Source organism: Notolabrus celidotus, chromosome 12 (genome assembly GCF_009762535.1).
Source record: "Notolabrus celidotus isolate fNotCel1 chromosome 12, fNotCel1.pri, whole genome shotgun sequence".
NCBI lineage: Eukaryota > Metazoa > Chordata > Actinopteri > Labriformes > Labridae > Notolabrus > Notolabrus celidotus.
Window position 1 is genome coordinate 4,733,125 of NC_048283.1, and position 11,980 is coordinate 4,745,104.

Sequence of the window (11,980 nt, forward strand, 5' to 3'; positions counted from 1 at the left end):
TATTTTTGTAATCCTTGGGGAAATGTTCTGCACTTTGTCCAACTACAGTTACAAACTATCCATGATTAATTCTTCAGGGTAGAAATCTTAAAAACAGGATTCTGAAGAAAGATCCTTTTTTATGAGCTAAAAGAAAACTGACCAACTATCATTAAAGATTCATATAAGATGTAACATAACATAAAATTGAGGGATAGCATAAGTCAGGCTGAATCTGAAAACACTGATGTCATACAGATTTAAACTAGTTTCTCGTCTTTCTTGCACACAGCAGTGTCTTTCACTTAAGGCTCTCTCTCTTTAACTGGACTTCATTCCCCAGACCGGACCCTTGGCAGGCTGACAATTACGTTTTGATGACTACATAGTACAGTAATTGTATATATATAAATGTTTGTATGTCTAAATAATGTATATGTGTGTATCTATATCACCGTATATATCTTTACATGTATATGAGTGTAGGTGAGTTCATGTCTGATGAAGGGCAATGGCCTGAAACGCCACTAGTGGTGATATATTTCATTAAAGGTATATTGGAGCAGCTTCTGGTGTTCAGATGTATCTACTTTTTTAATTATGTCAACGCCCTGGTTCTTGCAAAAGGAATGTAAGTTATCACAGTTGATACCTGTCTTATTGCTGACACTGAATCTCAGGTTGAGAGAGACGAACCACGGCATCGCCCACGGCACCGTCTTCATGGTGAGGGTGCATTTGTTGCTGTCCAGCAGGGGGCGCAGTGGAGACACGTCTGTCAGCCAGTGCCCGGTACCTCTGCAGGAATAAAACAAAGAATCCTATCAAATAAGTCAGAACCTAGGAGTCTGGTTCAGAAAACTGATGAAAGTGCATCTCAACAAAAATACACTTCTAAAGCACTTTTAAAGCCTCAAAGTTAAGTTATTAATTATTTAATTTAAGCAGAAAAAATGGACCTATAGTATAACTAAAAGAGTAATAATTAAGTTGTATTTGTAGCATCAGATTTTGTACCTCCTGAAGGCGGTGATCCATCGGCCCAGCTCCGTGTTGCAGTACGGACCGCTTTGATCGCAGCACACAAACAGCTGGACTGTGTGATCCCAGTGAGCGCAGGTGGAGTCTCTCCTGCCGGGACACAACAGGGAGGCATCCAGCTCCAGCAGGTCATAGTCCAACAATCCTGCAGAGAGATGTTATGTTTCGATGTTGTTATCATTAAAAAGCCACCGTCCCTCCTCGCACAGCACAAAGAGTTCACACTGATGCTCTAATGCACGGTTCCTCTCCTGTCTGTGCTAATGGTGTTTTACAGAGCAGTGTGGGTTGATTTTGGTGTCTTTGGATACAGCTGTGTGATGAAATGGATTAAATTGTCAATGTTGGACTAAATCTGTAGTACAGCTTGTTTTTGCTAAAACTAAACCCACTCTCACGCCTTATTTTAACTGTAAATATAAAGAATGTTGTCACTTTAGGGGCAGTGAGGACGATGCCATCTTCATATCTTTCTATCTGACTTTCATGACCAATCTAGTCACAGTGGATGGATGTAAATCTGGTTCTGTCTAAGGTTTCTACCTGCTAAAAGAACGTTTTCCTTGCCACTGCTGCCAGATGTTAAGTGTTTGCTCAGGATGGATTACAGCAAAGTCTAGAGCAGCTCTTTTTACAGTGTATTGAGATAACTTTGATGATGATTTGGTGTTGTATAAACAAACACTGACTAATTGAATAACTGGCTGATTCACCTCCTTCTTGACTTGATACATTCACACCCGCTCATCCACTCAAATTAAATTAAATCACCAGGAGGCAGGTCGACTGTAGCCACGGCTCCTTTCTCCCCCTGCATCTGGACTTTGTCAAAAACAGGAACAACCTTTGCAGGACTCCGAAGCTTGGTGAGCAGATCTGCATAGAAATCAAACCTGGAGACAAGAGTCAGGGATAAATACCTCACAGCAGGAAGTTTACAACATTTAAGATAAGGAAGAACAAGATAATGTTCGACTGATGCACATCCTGAATGTATTTTCTGATAATAGGATGTACAGTCTGTAACTTGAAGATAAAACAGTACATTTATTAAACATGATCAGTAAGTTTAACAACCATATGACAAAGCTGCTGCTTGTTTAAAGGCACACTACAGAGTTCACCTGTGATCTTTATTTTCCTTCAAGGCTAACTTATTGTTTGTTGTCAGTCCTGAAGTGCAGCTTTCTGATACTATGAATCAGAACCAGCTTTACTGGCCATGCAACTTTCAGTTCTTCTTTTCATAAGAAAGAAGAAGTGGTTTAATTCTCTGTTTGAGCATATTGAAAAGTTGCCAACTTACTTTGCCCTCCTTATTGTCCATACTGTCTGAACTTACTGTGTTTTATACACAAGAGGAGAAGCTATGTTGTTGTCCTTTTTGAGATTTCTTTTACATTGTCTAATTACATTTTTTTTTGTTAGGAGCTTTCCTCATCTTTAGACTTTGGACTTTATTTCTAAATCACTCTTTAAACAACAATAGTGTAACACAATAATAATAACAATAATAATAACAATAATAATAATAATAATAATAATAATAATAATAATAATAATAATAATAATAATAATAATAATAATAATAAAATATAATAAAATAAACAGACAACAAAAGGAAAACAATAAAACTATAAAATAAAAAATACTAAAAGATTAAAACAGTAAAAGATTGAGATGCTACACTACTAGGTAATACAGCAAAGTTAATTATAATTAAGTATAAGTATATATTAAAGGGAGAGGTAATCATTAAAAATCACAGGAATAAGATGATACGATCAAATGAATAAATAAATCATGAAAATAAATTAATTAATTCAAACAAGTAAATAAATAATATATATGCGTGTATAGTGATTTAAAATAAGATGTTTTATGACTTTTAAAATAGACTAACATTTTAAGTAGATAATTGAGTAGAAAAGATAGAAATAGAGAGAATGAACACCACGGTCCAACTTTTAAAAATGTATTTTATTACTGTTTGTTATTTAAACTCTGTTTGTTTTAATGATGTAAGGTGACCTTGTGTGTCAAGAAAGGCGCTTATAAATAAAATGCATTATTATTATTATTATTATTATTATTATTATTATTATTATTATTATTATTATTAATAATAATAATAATAAAACTCAGGTAAAAGCCAGACTAAAAACACTGGTCTTGAGTTTGCTTCTAATAGTGTTTGTCATCTAATGTCATCTAATTCTTCGGTAGTGGTTGGTATCTGTTGTGCAGACTTTAAACCCCCTGAGATAAAGTGTGAGTTATGTGTGTTCTCACCACTGAGCCTGCCAGTTGAAGAAGCTGAACGAGGGGTAAAGAAACCAGCCCATCTCAGCCAGCACCCCCTGTTGGTCGATACTGAAGAAGTAGCTTGGGGACGGGGTGATCTGGAAGGTCACATACACCAGCTGTCCAGACCTAAAACACAGAAGAATTCAAATGTGTCACACCATCATGAGAAGCATCAACGTGAGAAAAAGACATCAGAGTTTATAAAGGGGAAAATTAGAACAAGATACAGACACTTAAAGGTGACATATCACGCTTTTTTCATCAATATATATTGGTCTAAGAGGTCCCCAAAACATGTCTTTAAAGTTTATGCTCAAAAAAACACTTTGAAATCAGATTTTGGCATGCCTGAAAAGCCCTCTTCTTCAGTCCTCCTCAGAACACTCTGTTTTCTCTCTGACCACGCCCCCTCAGGAAGTGGATGTGGCCTCGGCTCTCCAGCACGTTGATCTAATGTTTACATGTTGGCTGAATATACACGGCTGCTCATAGATCACGTTACTTCAACCCTCTGAATCTGATCCAGAATCTGATCCTGACGGAGAGGCGCCTGTAGCAGGACCTTTCTGAAGGATCGGTCACAGATTTAGTGTTTCTTGTTGTTTTATTTATCAGTATGTCGACGTGTGTCTTGGTACACAGCTACGAACATGTAGCTATGTGGCTATGCTAAGTAGCGTTAGCACTTATCCATGATAAATAAAAATCATCCACTAGATCTTCAAATCTGCAGACGTGGGGAGTAAAACCGACCTCTGCCAGAAAGGCAGCAGGACCTTTCTGAAGGATTGGTCACAGATTCTGTGTTTCTTGTTGTTTTATTTGTCAGTATGTAGACGTGTGTCTTGGTACACAGCTACAGCTACGACATGTAGCTATGTAGCTATGCTAACTAGCGCTAGCACTTATCCATGACAAATACAAATCATCCACTAGATCTTCAAATCTGCAGACGTGGGGAGTAAAACCGACCTTTGTGTTTATTAAGACAGCCTACAACTAGCATGCCTCCCTCCTAAGCTCCTTGTTAGCACACATTTGTGCAGGTAATGAAAAACGGAGGGGGGATTCAGTATTATTTTATACAGTCTATGGGCTGAACAAGCTCCAAGCTCTGACTCCGTGACAGACCGGATATTGTTGTTACGTAACAAAAACACTGAAGTCTGAAACGGCTCGTTTCACACACATTTACAGAAAGGTGGAGAAATCAGAACAGGGGCAGAATGGATTTTTTTCATTCTCGGGGGGTTTGTAGACATGCCAGGGACACATATTTCAGGTAGAGAACCATTAAAAAGTCCATTTTGCATGATATGTCACCTTTAAAGAAGCTGACATCCTTTACTTCCTTCATAAACTACAACTTGGTTATTTACAGAGTTACATTTCTCCCCTTAGAAACCTGATTATTTTAAGTATATTTACATAAGTTGATCAAGCATCAATCATAATCCAAGAGGACGCAAACAGTATAATTCCTTTGACCTTACAAACGGTCACTTCATCCATATAAAGGATGTCATGAGCCAAACTGAGGAAGTGCTTAATCCCTACTGAAGCGTCTGAGCGACCGAAGGCTCAAAGTGCACCATGGAAGCAGGGATGCTGAGCGTCGTGTTGCATTCATCTCCGTCACAGTTCATGTCCTGGAGTGAGTTACCAGGGAAGGCGTAGACAAGGACACCGGAGGCGTTGGATTTAGCCATGTTCTCCACCTGTAGGGAAGCACAGCAACAAAGATCTGATGTCCATGAATGCATGTTGGGATAGAGCTGATACTGCTCGAGTGTTTCAAAACAAAACAAAGCATTTCACACAAATAATTACTGCAGGAATTACTGTGTTGGTTGTTCTTTGTATTAAATAAACAACGATTTATTGACTGAAATGCAAGAAAACATTGAGAAATGTAGATTATATCTGCTATGGTTGTTTGTGCTATTCATCGAAGAGTCCATGCCCCTGATAAAAAACAGAGAAACAGAAGAAATACTCACATTTGACACACGACAATCTTGAACTCATTACCTTTATTCTGACAATATGTCCTCTTAGAGCAGAGGCAGATTGTGCTCCACCTGCTTTTGCTCTCTATAGGGACTGCTTTTCCTGCATAATAATAATAATAATTGATCGGATTTTTGTATTTGTATTTCATGGTACTCAAAGCCGCTTTACAGAAAAATAAAAATAAAAATAAAACATTAATTAAACAGAACAAAGACAGAGGTGGGCGGGAGTAGAGGTTAATTGTTTTTAACAGGAAGGTCTTGAGGTGTTTTTTAAATGATTGAAGAGAGTCAGAATTGTGGATGTGTGGAGGGAGAGAGTTCCAGAGAGTCAGGGCAGCGATGGCAAAGGCTCAGTCCCCCAAGGTGCGGTGCTTGGTCTTGGTGATGGGGAACAGGAGGTTGGCATCTGATGATCTGAGGCAGCGAGATGGGGAGTGGCGTTTGAGGTGGTTTTAAAGTTTTTCCTCGCCACTGTAACTAGCTAAATACTCATATGTGCAATGCTTATGATGGATGAAGGTGGGGTCAGTCTTACCCTGTCTTGAAGTTGGGTCTCTGTTCATAATTTGACATAGAGTGGTCTAGACCTCCTATGTTTGTAAAAGCGTCTTGAGATAACGTTTGTGATTTGACGTTTTACAAATAAAGATTGATTGATTGATTGATTGATGTGGCGGTAAAGTTATTGAGGTTATACTCCAAAACCTTCTGCTATGAGGATTGTTGTACCACAAACACAAACCAGAGCACTCCTATACTGAAAATCCAGATCCTATATTGCTATTTATGATCTGCAAACATTGATTAGTTGAATGGAGGTCAAATCAATTATTTCTGATGCACTTCAGGGAGTCAGGAAATTCCGACTCTGATTGACTTTCATGAACACAGTGCCAAGAAGCTTTTTTGCTCCTGAGACTATTTTTAACCTGGAGTTTGTTTTTAGCTGCACTTACACTCCAAAGCAATAATCAATCTACTTCAAAGCAAACTCTTTTACAATCTGAATATAACAACATGAGCTAAAAGCTGCTCAGTCTTCCACCAGCGACATGAACTGACCTTGGTGAAGGAGGAGCAGTTTCCCTCAGACACCCAGGCCACAGCGCCCGCCACAGAGGGCGATGGATCACATCCGTCACCTGCATCCACGAGCTGAAGAGACTTTGGACCCCATCTCGTCATGAGCCAGTCGTACCTGGTGTCTAGTCTCTTGATGATTATCGGGAAATTCCAGCCTGTTAGTGCAGAAAAATGAAAAGTACAGAGGGAAACAGAAGACTGTGTGTTTGTTGCTTCATGGAGGAAGTTTGTGTGCAGCTGTTATTGATCATCTATAGTGTTATTTAGTAATATAGCAATCATTTGCAGGGACAGTGATGAAGGATACATAAAAATTATTTTAATGCACCACATTTTCTACAGCAAAGGCTGTGCATGTTTCAAATAAGATACTCAATCTACAGCGACAGCTCACCAACATGACCTTTAACCTGTAATACTACTGCTTGTTAGCTTTAGCACAAAGACACACCTGCAGGATTTAAGCCTCAGTGTAAGTTCAGAGAGCTTTGCAGGCTCACGTCAGGAGGATTATCTTTGAGAAGCGTTTGTTTGGAGAATGGATCACCTGAAAAATCACGTTTTACAGGGACAGAGGAACTTTATCTTAATAATAAACAACAGAATACGCATTTGTTTTATACATTTGGGGGCTTAAAACGCTGCCTTTGTTGTTACTTACTCTTATTTTGCTGTACTTCTGATGACAGTTGTGTTGCTTTATAATAAATGACTTCCAACCCAACACTTTCATCTCAGCTGAAGGAGCAATAGTCAGACACAGAGCCACAGAGAGGCAGCAGCAGACTTACCTTCGGAGGTGAAAACAGCCTGGGTGAGGACACAGCTGCGGGACGAGCAGCCCCAGCTGTAAAGCACACTTGGTAACCAGTTTCCCAGAGTGAAGACAGGCAGAGGACAGATGTGCAGCCTGGACAGGACCTCCTTCTTACCACTGGGACAAAAGAGAAGAGCATACTGGTGTTGATTTTGAATGTCTTAATGTTTAAACATATCACCATTAGGCTGAGATAAATAATAACCATATTGGTCTGAATACAAGGCAGGTTTTTATCCCTTGAAATACGTGAGAAAAAGTGGGATTGTCTATTAGAGGTCTACATTTTTCATGCCATTATATAGACGGTGCATTGAAGCAAACTGTGATTGTGAAAAAAGCAGTTCATCATTACTGGACAAACTCAGCTACACAAATGTCTATATATATATATATATCCTGTCGTATGAATACAAGCCTGTCGTATTTGGTACAAACTTAGCAACATGGTTGAATAGTTTCCAGTTGTGGCTGAACTTCCTGTTTTTCAGAGTTTCTGGTCTGTGTGAGGAGAAGCAAACACTCTGCAGAGTTTCAGACTAATGCTCCAAAAGATGTCTGCTTATAAAACTTAAATTCAAGTGCTCTCCTCCAGTGATGTTTCCTTGTTTGGTGTTTTATTGATAATGCGTCGGCCACAACGCTACATGTTGGACAATCTAAAAGGAAATTACAAACATTTTTTGGCAATACTGTTAACCATTTTTTCAGCTCTTGTCTTTTAATGATCTATCTTTGCAACAATAATTATCAAATGAATTAACTATAAGGTACAGACACATTTGGAATATTCCTTTCCTAACTTTTCCATAACTCGTAATGTCTTTGAAGAAAGTTTTCATGACAATACAATCTAGTATTCATGAAAAATAAGATTACAAGTCTGTCAATTTAATCACATTACATCATAGCTAAAAGTCATGACAAGCCATGCAGGTGATATAAAATCAGTATTCATCTAAGCAACACCAGTAAGATGTTTACAGATTATAAAAGGTATTTGTGAAGCAAATTTTTATGACTTTTCAGAAGCTTTCTAGGTGAATTACTTAACTTAACTTAACTTAAACTGTCAAGGGATGTAAATTCCTTATTTCTTTATTTCATGACTTTCCCAGGTTTTTAATAACAGTATAAACCTTGTAATTTATTTACTTCAGTTACTTTGTTACTTGGCACTACGTCTCTGTGTTCCCGGGTCATTGTTTACAATTCACACCCACAAACTATTGTATCCATTTCACATCTAAATCACACTGTGTGTGTTCTTAATAACCTGGTGCAATTGTATCTGTGCAATAACTTACCTTATTATCTATTCATAAGATAGAAGTGTTTTTTTATTTAAAATGTTCCTCGTGTGTCTCACACAAACGCCGGCCAGAGGGCTTTCTGTTTTTATGCCCCTAAGCTATGGAACTCTCTGCCTCTGGGATGGCAAGCTCTCTGGGTGTTTTTAAAAGTAAACTTAAGACTTACCTTTTTAATCTAGCTTTTAATTTGGAGTAATTTATTTTAGCCCTGGACTGCATTATTATTATTATTTTCATTATTTTCATTATTTTTATCATTATTATTTAAATCATTGTTTTAACATTTATTGACCTTATTTAATTGTTTATTTATCTATTTATTTCTTGTTTTCATCTGATCTTGTTAAAGCTACCTTATTTTTAACTTTTCTTTCCACTCTTACTTATTTTATTAATTTTACTGTGTTGATTTTATTTTTTTTTATTTCATTTATAATCATGCCTTTTATAATTTTACCACTGCTGTTGTTTTCTGTCTCTGTGTTATTCTGTGAAGCACTTGTGCTGCTTGGGCTGCATGTTTTTATATGAAAGGTGCTTTATAAATAAAGTTGAGTTGAGTTGAGTTGAGTGTACATAGTGTGTATATATATGTAATATTTTATTTCATTTTTACCTTTATTATTGCTATTATCATGATATTTTTAACTATGTTAGCACATTGTTGTATTCCCCTGTCCCGTGTTGTAAGCTGCTGAAACAAAATAATTTCCCCCAATGGGCAATCAATAAAGTATATCTTGTAAAAATCATCTTGTACAAAAGCACCAAAATACATTTGTTCAAGTTTAGTTCCTGAGCATGACTTTGAGGAACTTGTGCATTATTTTGTGGGTGACCATATTTATTCTTTTCTTCTTCTCCTCTACATTACACTGGGATTTTATTCTATTTGATCATCTCTTCATTCATCGATCTGCAGATAAAGATATTATCACAAAACACAATGCACTGATGAGCTGTAGTTTACAATCTTGGACTGTGGCTCTTTTCATGTGTTGTTAATCATTTCTTCACTAAAGTTCTTGGAGTGAGTTATTTAGATAATTGACTGAGACCACTGGAGGTAAAATCATATGATTGTGCACAGAATGCATGTGCAAAATTAAAACTATTTAACTTCCCTATCAGTTACAGGAGGAGTTTTTTCTGCAGGATGAGCAGATCTGATGTTTTCATGCTTTAATGCAGAGATATGACCTGTTATTAAATATATATATTTATACAGTATATGCATGGACTACATTTGTATTCGACACAACACTTTGCCTCTGGGTCACCTTTTCACAGCGACCCGGTACAGCTGCTCCCTCATCCACAGAGCATCAGACACCGCAGAGTCGTCCAGGGACAGAAACAGGACCTGGGTGCTTTCCGGTAGGTCCTGCACCAGACTGGTCAGGGACGCCTCCGAGCTCCACAGGCACTCCAGAAACCCTGACTTGTTGCTGAAGGCGTGGACGAGGAGAGGTCCCTGCTGGGCACCGGGCTGGAAGGAGAACTCCCCATCCAGAGTCCGGACAGTGAACGCAGCAGCAGGGTCTCCTGGCTCCGGTCCTGTGGATGAGGTTTTAATGGACCTCAGGCTGAGTGCACTGTCCTGGGACTCACAGGCCGCATCATTCCCAGTTAGTTTCAGTTTCCCTTCGGCTCCAATCACATGAGCTGTCACAAAAAGGAACCAAAACAGCGAGAACTTTGAACGCACCAACGCCATATCTGCAGACCTGAACGCACCACTAACGCTGTGTTCAGGGCATCTCTTTTATAGAGTTTACCTGGATTCAAAAGGTCACACTGCAGTCAAACTCCTCCAAACAGACTCTAATCTTCCTGTCAGACATTTGAGTTGTAGGCGGGTCGAGCTAATATCTACGGAAGCCCTACTAGGACAAGATTTACTAAAACGCAAAAATGAGCTGATAGCTCCATCACGAGATTTGAGGTTTTGAGTAAACTTACTGCATAAAAACACGGATTTATTCAATTTAGGAGAAACAAATCATGATTATGAATATTGTTAAGAAGTGACAGAGTTTATTATCATCTCTTTGAATCACAAAGTGCGTTCAACAGTTTATCTGTGTAGGCAAACGACTCAATCAGTTACTCATGCCAATTAACGAAAATAGCTAATCTCGCGAGATTTCACTTAAAGGCACTATGAGGAGTTTTTCACCAGCTGAGAAACAGACTGAAACCAACACTTATGCCTCTTTATGACCTTCAAAAGCAAACAAAACCATAAACAACAACACTGATACCTTCTATGTCGTCTTTTTTTTTTTTTAATACCGCCTGTAATTACTTCTATTAATTTAAATTCCATTTGTAACATTGTATATATCTAAATTGTATTCTAGCTTTATTTATCTATTTTTATTTTTACTTATTTTATTTTTATTTTATTTTATTTTATTTTTTTTATTTTTACTTATTTTTACTTCTCTCTTGATTGTACTTATGTCTGGGTTGCTGTAACAACTGAATCCCCCCCCCCCCCTCCTCTTTTACTTTTCTTTTTTAAATTAACCCCTAATTTGCATTATGGCCCTTGTCTTGGGGTGGGAGGAACTGGTCATCAGGGTTTTTGTTTGTCTATTTGTTTGTTTTTCTGTTTTTACTATCTTAATAGATTTTCATTTATTTTTCCTTTTCTTCTCATGGTTATTATTTCATTGTTGCATGTTCAAAATACTTCTGACTTCAGCTATTTTTTTCTAGGTTATGTATTTAGTTATTTATTTGTCTCTTTCAGTTGCTACATGTACAAAACTAGTTTAGTGTGCTCATCTATTTGTTACTCTGTCATAATTGTCAAAAAACAATAAATATACACTGCGTGCACAATTATTAGGCATGTGAGTATTTTTGTGAATATATTAAAAACTATGTTAACAGTCGTTTTCAAATGGAGGTAAAATCTTCTTTTGTATTTTCCTGCATGGAGGAAAAGACATTCAGCTAAAGAGAAAAAGATGAAAGTGTTCATGCATGAGCACAATGCACCGTCACATGCCTCACGTTATTCCCAGGACAGGATGGCATCTCAGGGCTTTAAAGAGGATCGCCTCATGAACTTGTGGTCAACACTGAAGAAGATAATTTACAGTAATGGTGAGAAATACAGCTCAAAAACGCATCTTTGGAAAGCCATACAAGGTACAGCTCACAGTGTCAGCAGAGAAGTCATCAGAAACCTCACTAAATCAGTTTACCAGTGACCTCTGACCCTCACTGAAAGAAAAGGAGGTTATATTGGACATTAGAGAAACACTTAAAATTTGAAATGTAAAGACATTAACAGTTTTATTTTGTATACAAATGTAAAGAAAACTGTTGTTTTTGTTGAAGTTTGAATACAGTTGTAGTAAATATTATTATTTTCAATCAATAGAACATTAAAAATGGTGCCTAGTTTTTAA

The 11,980-nt window shown here is 37.5% G+C and overlaps 1 protein-coding gene across 1 annotated transcript in view; it reads right to left on the reverse strand.

Moving 5' to 3' along the window:
* Positions 1-10,488, reverse strand: part of si:dkey-256h2.1 — a 20,018-nt gene extending 9,530 nt beyond the window's left edge. The window contains exons 1-8 of the mRNA XM_034698694.1: positions 9,836-10,488; positions 7,217-7,359; positions 6,405-6,580; positions 4,885-5,045; positions 3,313-3,453; positions 1,792-1,913; positions 997-1,165; positions 632-777 (exon numbers count right to left, since the gene is read on the reverse strand). Coding sequence (XP_034554585.1) covers positions 632-777; positions 997-1,165; positions 1,792-1,913; positions 3,313-3,453; positions 4,885-5,045; positions 6,405-6,580; positions 7,217-7,359; positions 9,836-10,272 — 1,495 coding nt within the window. The 5' untranslated portion in view covers positions 10,273-10,488. The remainder of the gene's footprint in view (positions 1-631; positions 778-996; positions 1,166-1,791; positions 1,914-3,312; positions 3,454-4,884; positions 5,046-6,404; positions 6,581-7,216; positions 7,360-9,835) is intronic.
* Between the last annotated feature and the right edge of the window lie 1,492 nt (positions 10,489-11,980).